General features: G+C 44.5%; 1 protein-coding gene across 6 annotated transcripts in view; it reads left to right on the forward strand.

Moving 5' to 3' along the window:
* Window positions 1-19,591, forward strand: part of prr12b (proline rich 12b) — a 111,825-nt gene that overhangs the window by 13,723 nt on the left and 78,511 nt on the right. For 5 of the 6 annotated variants that reach the window (XR_007571633.1, XM_050070223.1, XM_050070224.1 and 2 more), the window contains exons 2-5: window positions 6,884-7,041; window positions 8,076-8,237; window positions 8,378-12,948; window positions 15,164-15,376. Coding sequence is in view for 5 of the 6 variants with exons in the window: in XM_050070223.1 (XP_049926180.1) it covers window positions 6,884-7,041; window positions 8,076-8,237; window positions 8,378-12,948; window positions 15,164-15,376 (5,104 nt within the window). In the remaining variant the exon portion in view is untranslated. The remainder of the gene's footprint in view (window positions 1-6,883; window positions 7,042-8,075; window positions 8,238-8,377; window positions 12,949-15,163; window positions 15,377-19,591) is intronic. The other variant, XM_050070225.1, reaches the window with a different exon arrangement.

Raw genomic sequence — 19,591 nt, forward strand, 5'->3', positions numbered from 1 at the left:
CCCATGACTGCACTCCAGCCCCCACCCGACTGACACCATTATCAAATTTGCGGATGACACGGTCGTGTTTGGACTTATATCAGGGGGAGATGAGACCAATTACAGAGACGAGATCCAGATACTGTCGAGGTGGTGCTGCATAAATAACCTGGAATTAAACACAACCAAAACAAAAAGAGCTCATCCTGGATTTCAGGAGGAAAAACAAGGGGGATCCAACACCACTGTGGATTAATGGAGCACTTGTGGAGCAGGTCTAATCATTCAAGTACCTGGGGCTTCATATATCAAACAACATCTCCTGGGCCATCAACACCGCTGAAATCACCAAAAAGGCACAGCAGCGTCTCCACTTCCTTAGGTTGCTGAGGAGAAACAACTTGATAGAGAAGCTGCTTGTCTTTTTACCATTCAGTGATTGAGGGCATCATAACATACAACATTACAGTGTGGTACGCAGGCAGCACAACTGCAGAGAAAAAGACCCTTGAGCGGATCATGCGCTCAGCTGAAAAAATCGTCTGCCTGCTACCCTCCCTCAAGGACATAGCCACTGCTCGCTACCTCAAAAGAGCCAACAACATCGCGACAGACTTCACACACCCTCGCCATAAGCTGTTTCAGCTGCCGCCCTCAGGCAGACGCTACCGGTCCATTAAGACACACGCATCCAGATTCAGAAACAGTTTCTTCCCCCAGGCTATTACTGCACTAAACTCTCAATAAGCACTGAATATATGCATATTTTGCACATGGACTCACCCAACTGTATATTGCTGATTTGTACTTTGCACAAATTGCACTAAGGACTCTCTTTTCTATTATTTTTTATTATTGCTGATTTTAATAACTGATGTGTGATGTATGAATGACTGTTTTTATTTATGTGGAATGTTGAATGTGTGCACTTCTTGTGTCTATGCACCATTAGGAGTAGCATCTCCTATTTCGTTGTATATGGCATACAATGACAATAAAGACTTCTATTCTATTCTATTTGCTTTTTTCAGCAGCGCCAGTAAAAGTTAGCATGAACTGAGGTTGGGACCCCATGGATTAGAGAGGCCAAAGTATTGGAAAGATAGATTTATAGATCGACACTATATTACTCTACTACTTACTTTATTAATCCCAAAGGATATTTAGGATACACTTAGAGTGAAAGTAACACCAAAGAATAGAGGAACAGGAGAACATTTTCACACTGAATATATGTACATTTCTCACAGATTTAGATAAGAAGAGATAATGGGGACCAGATGCATACATTTTTATCTACCATTAAGGTACATGGTAGTTCCACATGAACGTACATGAATGCGCGGCCGGACTGGCTTGTAAACAATGGGCTGGAGATCAACACAGAGAGAGGGTGTGTGAGGTCATGCTATACTCCAGATGAAATTACACCTCTAGTTCTTCACATAGCAATTTTTTAATTCCTTCAATCTAGAAATGATGAATTTAGCTTATTGCTTTAAGGTAGCTGCCCCTCTGGGTGAAGCAAGGACAAAAAAACACTCACCCCCATGACACAGAGCCATGTTACATCATTGGTAGAGGGGTTTCTAGGTGGTTTTAAACCCAACAGGCAACATGCATTGGTGGGAAGTTAGTGGGAGATTATGTCCTTATCTCAGAAGTGGTTGGTCTGCCCGCACTGCCTTCTTCGATCTACACCTTCCCAGGCCAAGCTTGTGAATGATTCTGTCTTTATGTCATGGGGGTCAGCAGGTAGACACAAGAAATTCTCATGTTTAAGACTGAAGATAGTTGTGTGTTTGCAGAGGTAGCCATGTGAAGGTTAAAAATACAGTGCATTGACAATAAGAGACTATATCCATTAAAGACCCCCTCTAGGCCTGGGATGATCAGCGATCAAATCGTATATTGGCGATTGGAGGGTTGCCAGGCGATTTGCTATCGTATATTGGCGATTGGAGGGTTGCCAGGCGATTTGCTGGATATCAAGGCGATTTTGGAAAAAACCCCCAAAAAAACGGCGCTCTACCGTGCATTAAGAGATGTTTTTTGGGGAAATACATGACTGTCAGAGAAGCCCCGTTTACAAACAGGCCTACAATCCATCTCCTCTCCTCTCCTCTCCTCTCCTCTCCTCTCCTCTCCTCTCCTCTCTCTCTTCTCAGTGGAGGGTGCCCTGTCAGCCCTGCGCTCACAGTGACAGGGCGCATCTCTTTGATCCAAAGTGACACAGCCCGTTTGCTCATGCTTCCCGGTTGTTCAATAGAGTAATTGCAAATAAATATTGTTTTAATGTGTAACTATTGAAATGTTCACAAGGGCTTTCATAAAATCCTACAATGTTGCGGCACTGCCGCCTTTGCAGGTTAAAAGTTAATGACAGCGACTTGAAGTGAGGAGGAGCAACACGTCTCCGGCTGCGCAGCGGTACCTCCTCACAAGCCGGAGACGTTCACTTTTGCATGTGATGCAAAATATTTAAATAACGTCATTGTAACACAAAAAATCTAAAAATGCGGTGGTAGGCCTAGGCTATAGCCTATACCAACGACATAACCCCCCCCCCCCCCCCCCCCCCCTTGGCAATTTAATGGTGTATTGGCAATCTAGAGCAATGACAATCCACAATATGAAATTTAGAGGCAATCGCACAGCCCTAACCCCCTCTGGTCAAAAGTGTTTAATGCTTGTAGGTGATGTTGACCTGTCACTGTGCAGACTGGATGTGTATAGAATATTTTACATTTCTCTGCTGAAGGAGGAAAGTTTCTATGTGCTCACCTTAACTCAGAGTATAAGTTGATGTGCCAGCAGGATTTTATGACTTCACAACTAGTTTGGCGACGATCGTGAACCTGTATGCAACTTACACAAGTGAGATATGGATGCATACACTGAGAAGGGGCATGTGTAGTGGTTAGAGCACTCGTCTTCCATGCAGAAGGTCCAGGGTTTGAATCCTGCTGGGGTCGACGTCAGTAAAGGCATGCGGTCGCAAGAGGTTCCCACCGCCGGATCAAACAGGATCAGATTCCTTAAGGAGGCTTCAGGATAAGACAGTAACTCTGGAATCTGAGCCAAGTCCTCAACGAGGGTGTGTCCCAAGCCTGTTGTAGATGGGAGGTGCCAGACGTAATTGCGGATTCATCACACTGAGAATGGACTTTTCAGTGACACATCCTGTAACAAAAGGGGCAGAAGGAATAGATGTAATCTTATGCCTGGTACACGCTACACAGTATCAGCCCGATTCTAGCCCGATGCGGCGACGTACGGTGTCGGCATGGATTGTGAACGACAATGATTGTTGTACACGATAATCCATCGTTTCATCTCGTTTAGTGTGTCATAGTTAACGACAACAGACGCCATGTCTGGGACGCCTCAGTCTAGCATGTTTTATTTTCTTTTTGTCGTTCACGACTGCTCCCGTCACAGCCGTCACTTTGACCAATAGGAACACAGAGCGATCTGCTGCCATGGACACAACATGTATGACAACAACACCCCAGCCTTTTTGATGTTTCCTCTAGGGATGTTACCACACAGAATAAAACGGGAAAAATTATGGTGTGAAACAGCAGAAGCACTTTATCAACCTGGTGAGTACTGCTATTAGCATCAAGCTAGCAAACAATGTTATCTTACTATATAATGACGAAAACTCTGAGTGTGTCTGTGGGTGTGTCTGTTCCACGTTTTTCGCCTCACTGACTTGGTCAATCCATGTGAAATTTGGCACAGTGGTAGAGGGTCATGGGAGGATGTGAATGAAGCAATATTACATCAAGTGGCCAAAGGGGAGGCGCTATAGCAACCGATTGAAATTGCAAACTTTGAATGGGCATATCTCATGCCCCATATGTTGTACAGACATGACACTTTACACAGAGATGCCTCTCCTCATGAGGAACAAATTTGCCTCAAGAACCCATAACTTCCAGTTATATAGATTTTCCGCCATTTTGAATTTTTTGAAAAACACTTAAAATCGAAATCATACAGACCGATCTATATGAAACTCGGTGAACATAATCTAGAGACCAATATCTAAAGTTCCCTCTTGGCAAAAGTTGGAAAACTTACTAAAACTGAGCTTCTATAAGGCAATGAATATTGCGGAGGGCGTGGCTCATCACATAAAGGTGTATAACATCTCAAGGGTTTCACCGATCACCACGCAACTTTGTAGGCATATGACATCACATAATCTGAGGGGACCCTTCCATTATTGACCCGATCAAACAAAATGGGGGCGCTAGAGAGCTAACTTCTTATCTAGGCCTAACCGCCATATTGATTTTTACTAAACTTGGTAGATATGTAGAACAGGACGCCTCAAGGTGATTGGAGAAATTTAACTCTAATTGGCAACTGGGTGGTGCTATAACAACAGAAAAATGCTTAAAAATGGCTAAAATGCGACCGATCGCTGTGGCTCCCCCTGTGGCCGAATGTTGAGCGTTTTTTTTTTTCTTCTAATTTTTGGTATGACTAAGTCATGGTATGGAATGCTGCTGCAACAAGAGCTAGCTGCACCTTTCCCATGTGAACTACCAGCGCGCCCCACTTTTAAGTCAATACAACATATAAACACTTTAACTATCTGCCTTTCAACGTGCTACCTCAACTACTAATGTACAGTTTTAGCCCACTAATTATCCCACTATTGGCAATGGTACTACTGTACTTTCAATAAAGCAATTGTATTATCAAATTCACAAAAACTCTGTCTGAATACATTGCTCTTCTTAATGGGTTCAGTTGACTATTTAATCTGCAATTTCCTATGACCTGTATCCCAAACACACACTATGTGAAACTGTACGTGGGCAACTGTGCACTCAGTGGGTATGGACTAGTTTCTTCATAATGGAGATGGACATAAAGTAAGAAAATTAAAAAATAGGGGCGGGGCTTTTACTAACCACAACTGCAGAGGCTACCAGCTTCATTTGAAACAGGCTGCATTATAAACGGGCCGTTATTTATTATTCCCTCTGTATTTTTATATTTTTACTTTTTATCCGCTCCCGTTTGCCTTGATAAAGTTAATGCATCACGCCATCATTTCAAACTCAACACTTCCTGTATCTGTTTCAAATTAAAAGCCCATTATAACTTCGGTTGAGAGAATCCCTTCATTTTCCAAATAGGCTTTTATTATGAAACATTTGTGGGAACTTGTGGAGGATTCAGTGACTTGTGTGTTTGCGTATGGTACTTCAAATGTAGCTCCTGGATCTGGTGGCACTTTTTCACATTACTACAACATAGTGTTGTCACGATACCAAAATCTTTGTTTCGGTACCCATACCAATATGAATTTCGATACTTTTCGATACTTTTCGGTACTTTTCCTAAGGAAAAGTCCTTTTGGATACAAACCTTTAGAACAATAAATAGTAGGGGTGTAACGGTACCAAAAAAATCATGGTTCGGTAAGTACCTCGGTACGGACGTCACGGTTTGGTAACTCAAATGTTCCACCAAGTTTGTGTTTTCTCGTGTTGTCTCCCTTTGCGTTTCAGACTTTCTCTTGTCTTTTTTCACGTGCGCCAGCTGCGAATGTTGATACAGGTGTTGTCATACACACCACTTGCGCAATCTGTGCTCCAATAGAAACAAGAAAGGTGTTTGTGTGCATAAATGAGTAAAATAAATTAACTAAATTAATGAATTGAATCAATTTCAAAGTACCGGTATTTTCCAAATGCAGTATAGTACCGTTTGGAATACTCTAGTACCACGGTACTATTTTAGTACCGGTATACCGTGCAACACTACTACAACAACATTTCGGCTGGCACATGAACATGAACTGATGACCTCTGACTAAGTGACTTATTTTATGGATATTTCATATTATATTCAATGCATAGAAAGATGGCGGCAAAGTCACAACAAAGTTGCAGCGCCTCTTGGCTTTGGATGTAGCATCCCTAATCGCATTGTATATTCTTTGTGCAATGACAATAAAGGCTTTCTATTTCTACTCTATTTCTATTTCTAACAATAACAGTACAGAACAACCAATAAACTGTACAATTAACCTACAGTAACTGCAGGTTTGTGTAAAAAGAGTGATCTGGATGAATTTTGAGCAGATTATTTCCTGTGCATATTTCATCAGAAATAGGTTTTCCTGGTATTTTTAGGAACTATTTACATAATTCTGGTTGGACCATGTATTTTTTTTAACAGGCATACATACTTAATAGGCTTTTTTTCTGACAAAGTCAGTGTTTTCTTCTCCCTGACGTTATTCTGTTAGCCTTTTGGCTGTTGTAACTGTGTACTTTTCTTACGCAGGACGAGGCTGTTTAGCAGAAAGTGAGGGCTCTGTAAATGTAGTATGTTATCAGGTCATCACTGTGCCCTTATCCTGTGAGATTTTTATTAATAAGTTTATATCTTTAATGATAATCTTAATGATAAAGACAAGTTTTCTGACACCCTTTGAAATGAAGAGGGCCTTGCCACCCTCTGTGAAGCTTATGCGCACCCCTTGTGGGGGTCGGGACCCCCAGGTTGGGAACCAGTGTCATAAGGCGTGTATCAAGGGGACTTTGGCTGACTTGAAGCATCCATGTTTATTTGCACATATTAGTTGTATTGTAATTAAGACTTGGATTCTGATGTTGTTGGAAACTGGTAGTTATGGTAAGTTAAAAATGGCATGAAGTTAGTATTTCCAACAACAGTTCTGTGAGCTGTAGTTAGAATTAGAATCTTGTATTTGACATTGTTGATAGACATTGTGGAGTGTGGATGCTCTAAACAGGTAAATGGACTATTAAATTCTAAGTCCAACAATGTGACTTGTCCCGTGAAAGACAGCAGACTTGTTGTAAATAAGGGCCTGTGTAAAAGTCAAACCTAATAACCATGTGTTCCTCAGCCTCGTGTATGGGAGCTCCAGGTCGTCCCACCCAGACTCAGAGCTGCTCCACAGGCAAACCTATGGCACCCCTCACCCCCTCCAGGGCTATGCAACCAACCACCACCCAGGAAGCTCCAGACAGGGTGGAGCATGGGGGGCTGCTGGACGCTCACTTGGTAAGGATTCATTGGATTGTTTATCTGTAGAAATTCTAATCTAGAAATACTGGATTTTTCCTTTTTATTGCACAGTCTTTATTAATATTGAACGTGTCGCATGTCCAAATTGCACCAATTTCAAAAAGGCACAACCTTGGCAATAAACCCGCCAAGTGTGAAGTGTGAAGTAGATTGGGTGAACAGTTCCCGAAATATTCAAAGGACACACTGAAGGACAGACAGAGATTTCTTGTCTTATAGTTAGATTAGATATTCATGAATTGATATGCTTGATAAGTTACAAAAAAGGTTTTAACTCAGTTAACCTGGTTTCTCTCTTGCTGTTTTTATTCTGAGACAAGCCATTGTCAGAATGGGCAGAATGTCTTGGAGATCTCTCATAGCTTTTCTCATTGATAACTTTAACTACCATTACATTCTCAGTATGGTAACATTGATAAACAATATGCAAGCTTGTACTTATTTAATTGATAGGTAATGTAATGTAATGTAATGTACCAAAACAACCATGGTGCAGTGCTACATCTTGTGTGTAGAGTGTGAGTGTTTTGAGGTGCACCTCCTGTTTTGCTCATAAATACTGACTGCTGTGGTGCCATGTGCCAAACATTTGGTTACAGTGGAATATAAATTAAGGGTAGGGTGATTAATCACTTATCTCTCAACTACTTGGATAACTTATCTCATACCTATTACACAGCTGTGCAAATCACAGTGTTGCATGATTCACCAAATGAGAAGAAACATCAGCCGTCTGTCCAAATTGGAAAATCACACTGTCTGGATGGTGCAGAGAGGCAGGATGTAATGCATGGTTTCTCTGTATAAAACCTTTGTGCTCTGTGCTCAGCACAGTGCTCTACATGGTAATTGTGACTCTGTTGTATGCCTCATGTCTCAATAAAAGTAGTGCAATAAAAACAGAAAGAGAAGTTTGAGAGAAAAATGTTTTATTAATCGGTTTATGATATGATGGCATGATCTATGTTGTTATTTATATGAATTAAGTGAGATTTGTGGTTTGTTACCAGGCTTGTCAGGGCTGTTTGATGCCAGTCTCCACCATGCCAGCCCCTCTGGTCCTGACCCCTCCGTCATGAATCTGATTTCAGCTCTAGAATCGCGGGGTCCACAGCCACCACCATCTGCTTCTTCCCTCCTCTCTCAGTTTCGCACTCCCTCTTGGCAGACTGGTGAGTGTCAGGCTGTTAGGGTAATGCCATGGCATGATCACTGTGTAAAAAGGGCTTTAAGCTGAAATTTTGCTAATTTGTTAAATTTGAATAGAGACTTGCATTTACCAACGCTGTCCATGTAATGTTGTGTCCTGTAGCAATGCACACACCAGCCCCAGCGGAGCTCTTTATTTCAGGGGCGCTTCCTGGTTCCAGCTCCTTCCCCTCCTCCTCAGCCCTTTCTGCATACCAGCATCCTGGCTCCTTCTCTGGACGATCTTTCACTCCCTCACTATCCCTGCAGGACACGCCTACATTTAGCCCGACCTCCAACGGTTTGTTATCCCCTCATGATCCCCTGCTGCACATCAAAACACCTTCCCAGTCCAGCCTGGGCTTTGATCGCTTGCTGTCTTCCCAGAGTGCCACCTACAGGGGCTCCCAGGAGCCAACAGCCCCTCCTCAGACCCAAGCCCCTCCCACCTCCTCCAGTTGCCACCTGCCCCCTCCCCAGTTCAACCTTTTGTCCTCCCAGCTCCACAACCAGTCCTCCCAGCTGTATAACGCCTCTATGTTCTCTTCCACACCAGCTCTGCTGCCCACGGCCCCCCCTCCACCCCAGCCTCCTCCAGAGAGGGCAGTTTCCCGACAGGACAGTGTGATCAAGCATTATCAACGCTCATCCCCAGCGCAGTCCACAACACTGCCTCCACAGCAATATGCCAGCTGTGGTGGGTCATCGAGCTACCAGCAGATACCCAGCCACCACCGGCATTCTGGACTGTCCTGCAGTCCCCTGGGGGAGCAGAGCCCATCCTCTGAGCCCAAGCCCTCACCTCGGTTGGAATCCAAGACATATCGACCTATCATCCAAACCCCCTACACATCCTCGTCCTCCAGCTCTTCAGCCCCCTCCTTATCTGGCACTAAGGGAGCCAAGAGTTCCAGCTCCAGTAGTGGCTACTCCTCTTCAGGCTCAGCGTCATCCTCTTCCCGCACCCCACACACTCCACCATCAGCCTCCTCCACCTCTTCCACGTCCTCTTCTAGTTCCAAGACAAGCACTGGCTCCTTGCCTGCTCCCTCTCGTCAGCAGCCCCCACCTCAGTCAACACCGGCACCACCTGCTTTGCCAGTGGTGTCATCCAACCTTGTTCAACAGGCAGCACCCAAACAATGCCTCTCCACCTATGGCTCTTCACCTGTGGCCAAATCCAGCACAGGCCTACCAGACCAGACGCCTCCCCAGCAACATGCCCAGTCCTACTCTCCTAACCAGCCTCCATCTACACACATGGCTCAGTCTTATGGAGGCTTTAATTCACCTCATGCCCAGGACCTGAGCTCTGGAGCAGGGGGTACTGGAGGGAAGGCCTTCACTGGTATAGGCTCAGGAGGACGGTCGTTTTCTGCAGAAATAGTGTTTGGGGACTCAAGCTATGGCCAAACCCCTCTTAGAAGAGCGGGCAGTCCTTCCTTAGGATATGGGAATGCTGGAGGATCAACAGTAACTGGACCTGTATCAGGAGCCGCTGCGCTTGGCAGTGGAGTTGGATCTGCAGGATCAGGGAGTGGGCCTTCTAGTGTTGGTAATGGAGGCAGCAGCTCATACCACCTGCCTGAGTCTAGTCCCTCGCCCTCCATCAGTTCTAATATCAGTCGCCCTGGATTGCACTCTCCTGCGTCTGCTCGCCCTGCACAGTCCCCCGGAGGCTCAGGGGCCACCAAATACTTGTCCTCCATCCTATCGCCTTCTTTTATGTCCTCACCCCAAGGTTTCCCCGATACACAGCAAGTGCAGAACCAGTCCTACCACTCAACACCGCCCAAGTCAAAAACAGAAACCAATATACTGGGAGTTGAGCGATCCCAAGATGAGGAAGAGGATGATGACGTTTTCCTTATCCACCACTTGCTACACGCCCAAAGTTCAACTCCTCATCCTTCCCAGCATCACCCACCTCCTCAGCAGCTACCCCAGCCGCTTCCACAAGCTAGGGATGGGGAAGGCAAGGGAGTGACCTATGACATGAACAAGATCTCAGAAGAGCGCTACCACCTTCAGAGTGTCATTCGTACCAATAACATCACCAGCAGTTCAGGTCCTGGAACGGCAATGGGTGACGCAAGTGGCTTAAACAGTCAGTTGGAAATGTCACAGAAGAAACAGCAACAGGCCAAATCGGAGTTGAGCATATCAAAGTCCACAGCTGGAGGGGTAGGAGGGGTCACTGACTCTCTTTCCCACTCTCATACTACCCACTCACATCAACAACAGCATGACTCCATGGGCTCTGTGGTCCATTATGGAAGGGGGGACCCCTACATACAGCACCCACACTCCCAACATTCCCATCACACCTCACATGTGCCCTCACACTCTCAACAACACTCTCAGCATCCCCAAATCTCTCAGCACTCTCAGCACTCTCAACACACACCGCACTCTCAACATACTCAGCACAGCCATCCCCATTCCCACTCTCACAGCCACCCTCACATGGAGCTGAAGAAGCCTTCAGATGCAAATGACAATGCCTACTTGTGTAACACACCAGATGTGCAGCAGGCTCGGCAAAGCCAGGTTCCCCTCTCTCTAATAGATTCATCGCCAGACCCTCCCCAGCAATCTCACATGCTGCAGTCTGTCCTTTCTCACACCACCCACACTAAGATGGATCCTCAGCAAGCCCCTCCACAGCAGCAGCAGCAGCAGCAGCAGCAGCATCCTTTGAGCCAGCAGGCCATGATGGGTTCAGCCGGAGGAGCAGGGCCTGCCGGGGTGGAGTCCCATCCACAGAACCAGTCTGCACAGTTGCAACTCCAGCTTCAGACCCAAGGTATGGACAACCACTACAGCCTTGGAGCTCAGCAGAGAGATCAAAGCAGAACCAGTCAGAACTCAGTGTCTCCACTAGACATGCTGGACCAATCTCTTTCCCGAACAAACAGCAGAGGCAGTGGAGGAGCTCTGGACAGAACAGGGGTTGGTGTGACTGTTACAGGAGGGGAGGGAGGTGGTGGAGACAGACATAGACAGCAGCACAGACTTACACCCCACCACCATCCCCAACAGACAGCCTCAGATCTCCATGACTTCCTCTCTGAACCAGATTTAGGCTTGTCCGCCCCCTCACACCTACATCACCTCAACCAGCCTCAGGCCCATGCCCACCCCCATGCTCACCATCAGCAGCAAGCACACACTCACCATCAGCTGGCACACTCTCAGTTAGCTCACACACACTCCCACCGGATGGCAGCAAATATGGTAACTCCCCAACAACAGCAGCAGCCCCAACAAAGAGACCCTGAAACTCTGTCCCACTCCCAGTTAGACCAGCTCAAGCAGCACCAGTTTGACACAGTGAGCCCAGTGGGTAAAGTAGGACAGAATCAAGTTCAGCAGCAACAGCAGCGCTTTTCATCTCTGACTTCCATCTGCTTTCCTGACTCTCTGTTACATGATGAAGACCGCTCTTTCTTTCCTGAGATGGAGGACATGTTTTGCTCAGCAGATTACAAGTCAAGCTGTGCTGAGGATTCTGGGGCAGGACAGGCTGCTCAAGAAAGCCTTACCCAGGGCCATGGGCAGGGGCAAGACGGTATGGAGGCCTTAAAAACAGGAGAGGGCTATGACATAGTTGGTCATCACAGTGATCAAGGCTATGGACAGTATTGCCACAGCCTTCCAGGAACAGGAAATGGCAATCTACACTTAGACCTTGACTCTATGAAGACGCACGAGCTTCCCTCCACTGTTAATACTGACCAACTTGGCCTCATCCAATCCCAAACACCCACTATGGGGCTGAGTTCAGCAGTTCAAGGGGATGGCTCAGTCAGCAAGATGATGGGAGTGGTAGGAGTGGGTGAAAGTCCAAATACTCCTGGTCTGACCTCACCTATATTCTGTTCCTCTCGACCCAAGAAACTGCTGAAGACAAGCTCATTTCACTTGCTCAAACAGCGGCGTGAGCCGCAACCTCAAACAAAGAAAAACTATGCGCAGGAATATGAATTTGAGGACGACGAGGATAAAGCTGATGTTCCAGCTGATATTCGTTTAAACAGTCGACGCCTTCCTGACCTGCTCCCTGACTTGGTGTCTAGCTGTAGGAAGGCTGGGGGGGCATCAGGAGTAAGTGGGCTCAGTCCACTGATGGTTGACATCGACTTCTGCCATAATTCTGGCTACTCTTCCCTTGGACACCCTCCACAACTCCTCCCCCATGATGGCCCTAAAAAAAGAGGCCGGAAGCCAACTAAACCAAAACGTGAAGGCCCTCCTCGCCCACGAGGTAGACCACGCATACGCCCTCTTCCAGAGCCTCCCTACTGCAGGGGTCTGATGGGATCAGTGGCAGGAGAAAGCAGGAGGGGCCGTGGACGGGGTCGAGGGCGTGGCCGGCGGGAGGAGGTTCTCGTTGAAGATATGAACAAAGCACAAAGCCTCCCATATCATCAGCAGCAGCAGCATCGACAGCAACAGTTCAGCCATCAGCAGCATCTTCAACAGCATTCACATGAACATCACAGACAGCAGGTTGACCACCACCAAACAACACAGCAACAGCAACAACAGCATCACCTGCATCATCCACAGCAGCATGTTTCCTGTCCTCACCACCAACCACATAATCAACAGCAGCAACAGCTACAGCATCATCATCATCAACAACAGCAACCACCCCAGCAGCCGCAGCAAGATCCAATCAGTCCTCTCAAGGTAAGAGTGAAAAGACCAGATTATCTGGGCCTGAACTTCTTAAGAATCATAGAGTCATGTCAACAGTTTTGAATGGGCTAAAATGCTGCTTGCTTTGAATAGGCCAGTGATCAAATTCCTGTCTGAGTAGAAGAATAAAAGCTCTGATGATAAATTAACTCAGCTCATGACACTAAGAAATGTAAAAAGAAAGAATCACATATGTTGTGTGTGTATGCAATTTATCTGGTAAACTTGACTTTTATTTCTATGGATGTAATTTTTTAAGGGTGAGTTTATAATATGAAGTTATATATACATATTGTCACTTTAATAGGTAATAGTTGAAAGCTCAACCTAAATAGATTTAATACCCTTCCCCTAGGTAAAACTAAATCAAGTGGAGAAAAAGAATGACATGGGACTGTGCCAAAACTGGTACGAGTATTTAAAGAAAAAAGTGTCTAAGATTCAAGGAGATTTCGAGGTGTCTAGCAGTGAGGACTGCAAATTACAACCAGATGAAACTTCTTCCGGTTTGAAGTTCCTCAGTGTTCATTGTTCAGAAGGTTTTTACCATAGCAAAATTATCCAAAGAGGTCGCTTCCTCTCCAAAAAAAACAAGCAGAACAGGTGATTAAAACCACTAAAAACACTGAATAAAGCACTTTCACATTATAAATCAGTGTTCCTTCTAAGCTGTTTAGCCTGTTGCAGATGGACTGCTCACCCAGCACTATGTAGGCTAATCTTTTTTCTGGTCCAGATGTTCAGGAGGTTTTTACCTTAAGCCAGATGAACCACAGAGATCTCTTCCTCTTCAAGAAACTCTTCCTCTTCTACTTACACGAGTCCCAATCTGATACTTCTGTTTTCTTGGAGAACACAGCTACACAGTGCACACTTCAAGTACATCGAAGTTATTAAAATCAATCCAAAATATATGCTTGACAACTGAAAAGTTCTGCAATGCATTAAGAAAAAAATCCCTGCATCCAAGCTGGTCATTATAGTTTATTATTTATTTATGTTTTACAAAATAAGTAAACAGGTCTAAAATAACAAACCCTCTCTTTAATCTTTTTGGCCTTGTTGCTGTGTTGAGGGAACGTTCCAGTGTTTGTTGCTTTGTTACCTGAGTTACCTGAATGAACGATATTTCATTCAGGTTTCTTTTCACCGTTTTTACATCTTTTGCGTGAATTAGGCTACATTAATGAATTACTCTTATTGGCTTTTCGCTCCCATAGCTTTTGTTGCACTTGGCAGTGGTATGGTGAGTATGGTTTGTTGTCAGTTCTGCACCACTGTCTATCTCTCCTCTGCCCGTGGATAAACACCATGCACCATAAATGCACAAGACTTTCACACTGAGCTGAAATGAAACAAGTGCTCATAATTTTGGTAAAAAGCATAAATAAACAATCTCATATTGCCTATAGACAAAGAGAGCGGGAGACTAGGAGATGGCTGTACTCTGCGCGTTTCTGCATAAAAGCTTCATATGTAAAATCACCTGTGTGACAGCTGACATTAAACAATGGTTCAGATCCTCCATGTAACTCAATAAAACCAATCCCAATCAGTGAAAAAATGCCTTGATTGGCCCCATCCCAATCTCTGGGATCGGATCAGGACATCCCAAATTGTGATTTAAATCATGAGAACACTGAATAAAGCACTTTCATGTTACAAACTGTGGTGTCTTCTACTATGCTTAAGCCTGTTGTAGATGGGCTGCTAGCCCAGAGCTGTGTGCCACAGAAAAAAAAATGTTTGGTTGCAAATGTGTTAAAATCCATGTTAGTGAGCACCTCTCCTTTTCCAAGATAATCCATCCACCTGACAGGTGAATCACCACTACACAGGTGTACCTTGGGATGGTCACAATAAAAGGACACTGTGGAAAATGTGCAGTTTGGTCACACAATACAAGGCCTCAAATTTCACAAGTTTTGAGGGAGCATGTCATTGTCATGCTTATTGCAGGAATGTCCACCAGAGCTGCTGCCCGTGAATTTTATGTTAATTTCAAGACCATAAGTCGTCTCCAATGTTGTTTCTCTGAATTTGGCAGTACATCCAACTCTGAGGGGTTTTAACAGAATCAGCATTATTGGCTTATGTTGTAGATATACTAGATATTCGAACAGTAATGTACTGTATATTTCATGCTAAAAGTCTAATTGTCTTCCCTCTGACCCTAACTCTTCCATCAAACCTGTCCGTCTCTCAGATCAAACTGCCTGTTCCCACTATGCCTCCGTCAGAATCCTTGTTGAGGACAGACTCGCTGTCCAGCACTGAGCCGGTTCTGTCTGATGGATCTGTGGGCTCGGCACCATCTCTGGGCCTGAGTCCTGGACCCAGTGCCGCCATGGACATCAACAGAAATGAGATGAATCAGACTCAAGACAAGACGATGAAGCATCAACAGAAGGCTATAGAGGTACAGTAAAGAACACATCATGAGGACCTTAAAGTAAAGCTTATGCTAAATGTTCCCCCTTTATCAGTTTCTATCTGATGAATGCTCAACGTGTCTTGGTGAAATCTACAATCTGTGTCTTTGTGTATCTACATAAGAGTGACATGACACTGTCATTAATATGACATGACACGGTCATGAACCTGTCATGAACATTATGTACATGTGATAAATGTTTATGACTGCTGTCATTAAGTGTCATTCTGTTTTTGTCAGTGATATTTCCAGAAGTTGTCTTTGTCATGACAAGTTGACATTAAATTTGTTTGGGATGTCCTTATATTGACAACTTGACATTAACCAGGATGACACTACGTGTCATAACACCTTGACATTAACAAGAAATGCACCTCTTTTTGTGTCATTAAGATATCATAATGTCATAATGGTGTCATGACATCCAGTTTGTGTCGTATCCTGCCAGACCTCTATCTGACCGAGTGTTAGAATCGGTCTGTAACCTTGCACATCTAATTATGATAATCATTATCTCAACTTGTCATAAACACAAAAAGAGGTGCATTTTTTTGTTAATGTCAAGTTGTTATGACAAAGACATCTTCTGGTATTGTCATCCTGGTTAATGTCAACTTGTCATAATAAGGACATCCCAAACAAATTTAATGTCAACTTGTCATGACAAGGACAACTTCTGGTAATATCACTTTAATTAATGTCAAGTTGTCATAATCAAGACAACCCAAACAATATCAACTTGTCATTACAAAAACCGAATGACACTTAATGACAGCAGTTATAAACATTTATGACATGTACATAATGTTTATGACAAGTTCATGACAGTGTCATGTCATAGTTATGACAGTGTCATGTCATCCTTATGTAGATACCTTCAAGTAAAGTGTTACCGTATTTTATGTAATAATTTCAACTATTAAATAGTTCAGTGCTGTAAGGATGGTTTTTGTTTTGTTTTGGTATTTTTTTTGCAGAATTTAACAAGGTAACAATATGTATGAATTGCTGTTCTGTAACAGATTGTCAGTCAAAATTTTTATTGTTATTGTCTTGGACCTTAGATTTCCAACTCAAGACAAACTGATATACAGTTCAGTCACAAGTATTTGAACAGTTACCCTCTCATTGTGCTGAAAAAACCTAGTCTTATAGTGTTAGAACAATGCGGTGGTACAATGGCCTTTAATATAGTGCAGACAAAGCAACCAAGGAGTTCTTAAAGGCCATTAAATTGTTTTTAACTGGCCAAGTAAAGTGAGATTTTAGCAATCTTATAAGTTTAGTGTAAGCTACACTGTGTGACATGGATCTAATAAACTTGGGAACAACATCAAGTTTGATGTATGCTGTGAGATGACAGCACCTACTGAATTGCAGGCTACAACGTACGATGCAATAGCTTCCCATACTGAGTGTGCAAGGATGCTGCAGAGGTTATTACTTCTCCAACTGTGAAGCACAACTTAGAGGGTCACATAATTAAATAGAGGACTCAAAACGAGCACGCACATCCAAAAATGATAAATGCTGGGTGCTGGACAGAACAACAAATACAGTTAAAGCTGAAAGCAGCTATGATGGGGCCCTCGCTCTCCTGCGCCACTGCGGGGGGCCAGCAGCACGCATCACTGAAGCGGTTATGCGAAAACTCAGAGTAAGTTAACCCTGACGTGGTGTGACGTTTCATGTTCCTACACCCAAAAAATTTCAGGGGGGCGCTATAGAGGCATTTTGTCCCCCCCATGGGCGATGCCCCTATCAGATGTAAGAGCTTGCGATTCTTGATCTGTGTATCAATTTTCATGAGGATATTAGGTTGTTGAATCCATCAAAAAGCCAAAAGTATTTGGTGGCGAGGGCGGCGTCATAGCGGCCACGCCCCTTGACATAGAGAAAAGCTTTTAATAACTTTTGATCAGCATGGTCTCAGGATGATCTGTACCAAATCTGAAGTTGATTGGACAAAATCTGTAGGAGGAGTTCGTTAAAATACAAAGTTGTGGAAATCACAAAATCGCCACCAAAATGAAAAGTTTAAATCGAAATGGGCGACTTCCTTTTTGGAGTAGACCATTGGTGCCAGAGACTTTTATGTGCGTCTGGACAACATACACATGTGTACAAATTTTCATGTTCCAACTCCAAAAAACCCCAAATGGGAGGGTTTTTTGAAAATTTCAAGGGGGCGCTATAGAGGCATTTTGTCCCCCCGATGGGCGACGCCCCTATCAGATGTAAGAGCTCGCCATTCTTGACCTGTGTATCAATTTTCATGAGGAGATGAGGTCGTTGAAGCCATCAGAAAGCCAAACGTATTTAGTGGCAAGGGATCGATAGTCGCCACGCCGCCACATGGACACCATTAGACGTAGCTTCACAGCGTTCATAAGGTAGCTTCACCAACTTTTTCTGCATGCATTAGAAGTGGAATGAAGTTGATGTGGTCAAGTTTGTGGCATTAGTACATGTTAAAGTAAAAACTGGTCACTTCCTGTTACCACCAGGGGGCGCTATGAGTAAGGTGGGATATTAACATTTCGGGGCGGAGCCATCATCATGTCCAGCAAGTTTGAAGCTCCTGAGATCAAGTATGTGGGCAGGACAGCCGTTCGAACTTCGATGGTGAGAAAGCGAAAAGTCGCCAAAATTTGTAACGCCCTAGCGGCCACGCCCCTTGACATAGAGTAAAGCTTTTAATAACTTTTGATCAGCATGTTCTCAGGATGAGCTGTAGCCAATTTGAAGTCGATTGGACGAAATCCCTAGGAGGAGGAGTTCAAATTAAACTTGTGGAAATCGTTGTAACGAAAAAATTCAAAACAAAATGGCTGACTTCCTGTTGTGATTTCACCATGATGTTAAGAGACTTTTTTGTGTGTCTCGGTATGATACATGTGTGTACCAAATTTCGTTTGCCTACGACAAACTAACCCCAATGGGGAGGGGTTTTTGAAAATTTGTAGGGGGCGCTATTTTGGCATTTCGCGTTGACCATGTGCAACCGCCCAAAAATATCGTATTTCGGATGGAGCCGGACGAATGTGGAAAGTAAGAAGCATTTTGAAATTTGGGAAAGGGGCGAAATTGGGGCACGAAGTCGGGTTTTGGGAAAGGGGCGAAATTGGGGCACGAAGTCGGGTAAAGAATAATAATAATAATAATAAACAGCGCAATTTCAATAGGGTCCTCCGCGGACCACTTCGTCGTCGCTTGGGCCCTAATAATAATGATAATAAACAGCGCGATTTCAATAGGGTCCTCGGACGACTTCGTCGTCGCTCGGGCCCTAATTAAAGCTGCAAGCAGCTGTGATCGGGCCCTCGCTCCCCCATGTAACCGCGGGGGCCTGAGGCACATGGGGGCTGTGGTGAGAAGGGGGAAAAAACCTGGCAGGAGCGAAAAAACGCAATGTTTCGTTCATCCAGCAGGTGGCGCTACGAGCGTAACCAGATGTGGCCAGGTGCGTTCAGGGGTGGACCCTCATAACACGTGAAATTTCGAGCAAATCGGACAATGCATGAAGGATTTATACCAAGTTGATGTTCCGTGGCGAAGGAAGCCAATCGGACGAAATCCCTAGGAGGAGGAGTTCAAATTTAAGTTGTGGAAATCGCCATAACGAAAAAATTCAAATCAAAATGGCCGACTTCCTGTTGGGATTTTAGCATAACGTTAAGAGACTTTTTTGTGCGTCTCGGTATGATACATGTGTGTACCAAATTTCGTTTGCCTACGACAAACTAACCCCAAGGGGAGGGGTTTTGAAAAATTTGTAGGGGGCGCTATTTCGGTATTTGGCGTCGACCATGTGCAAACACCCAAAAATATCTAATTTTGGATGTGGCCAGACGAATGTGGAAAGTTAGAAGCATTTTGAAATTTGGGAAAGGGGCGAAATTGGGACACAAAATGTCGTAATAATAATTAAAGCTGCAAGCAGCGATGAACGGGCCCTCGCAGTCCATGCGCGTCGGGGCATGCTGCCGTCGGGGGGCCTGCACCTAGATGTCTTGTCAGCGATGAACGGGCCCTCGCAGTCCATGCGCGTCGGGGCATGCTGCCGTTGGGGGGCCTGCACCTAGATGTCTTGTCAGCTGTAATAAATAAAAAAATAAACGTTATCTCTTACTTACATTTCCAGTATACAGGTAGGCACCCAACCCACGTATGTATTTTTCCAAAAAGTAGAAGCTGAAT

Source organism: Epinephelus moara, chromosome 18, assembly GCF_006386435.1.
Source record: "Epinephelus moara isolate mb chromosome 18, YSFRI_EMoa_1.0, whole genome shotgun sequence".
Classification (NCBI taxonomy): domain Eukaryota; kingdom Metazoa; phylum Chordata; class Actinopteri; order Perciformes; family Serranidae; genus Epinephelus; species Epinephelus moara.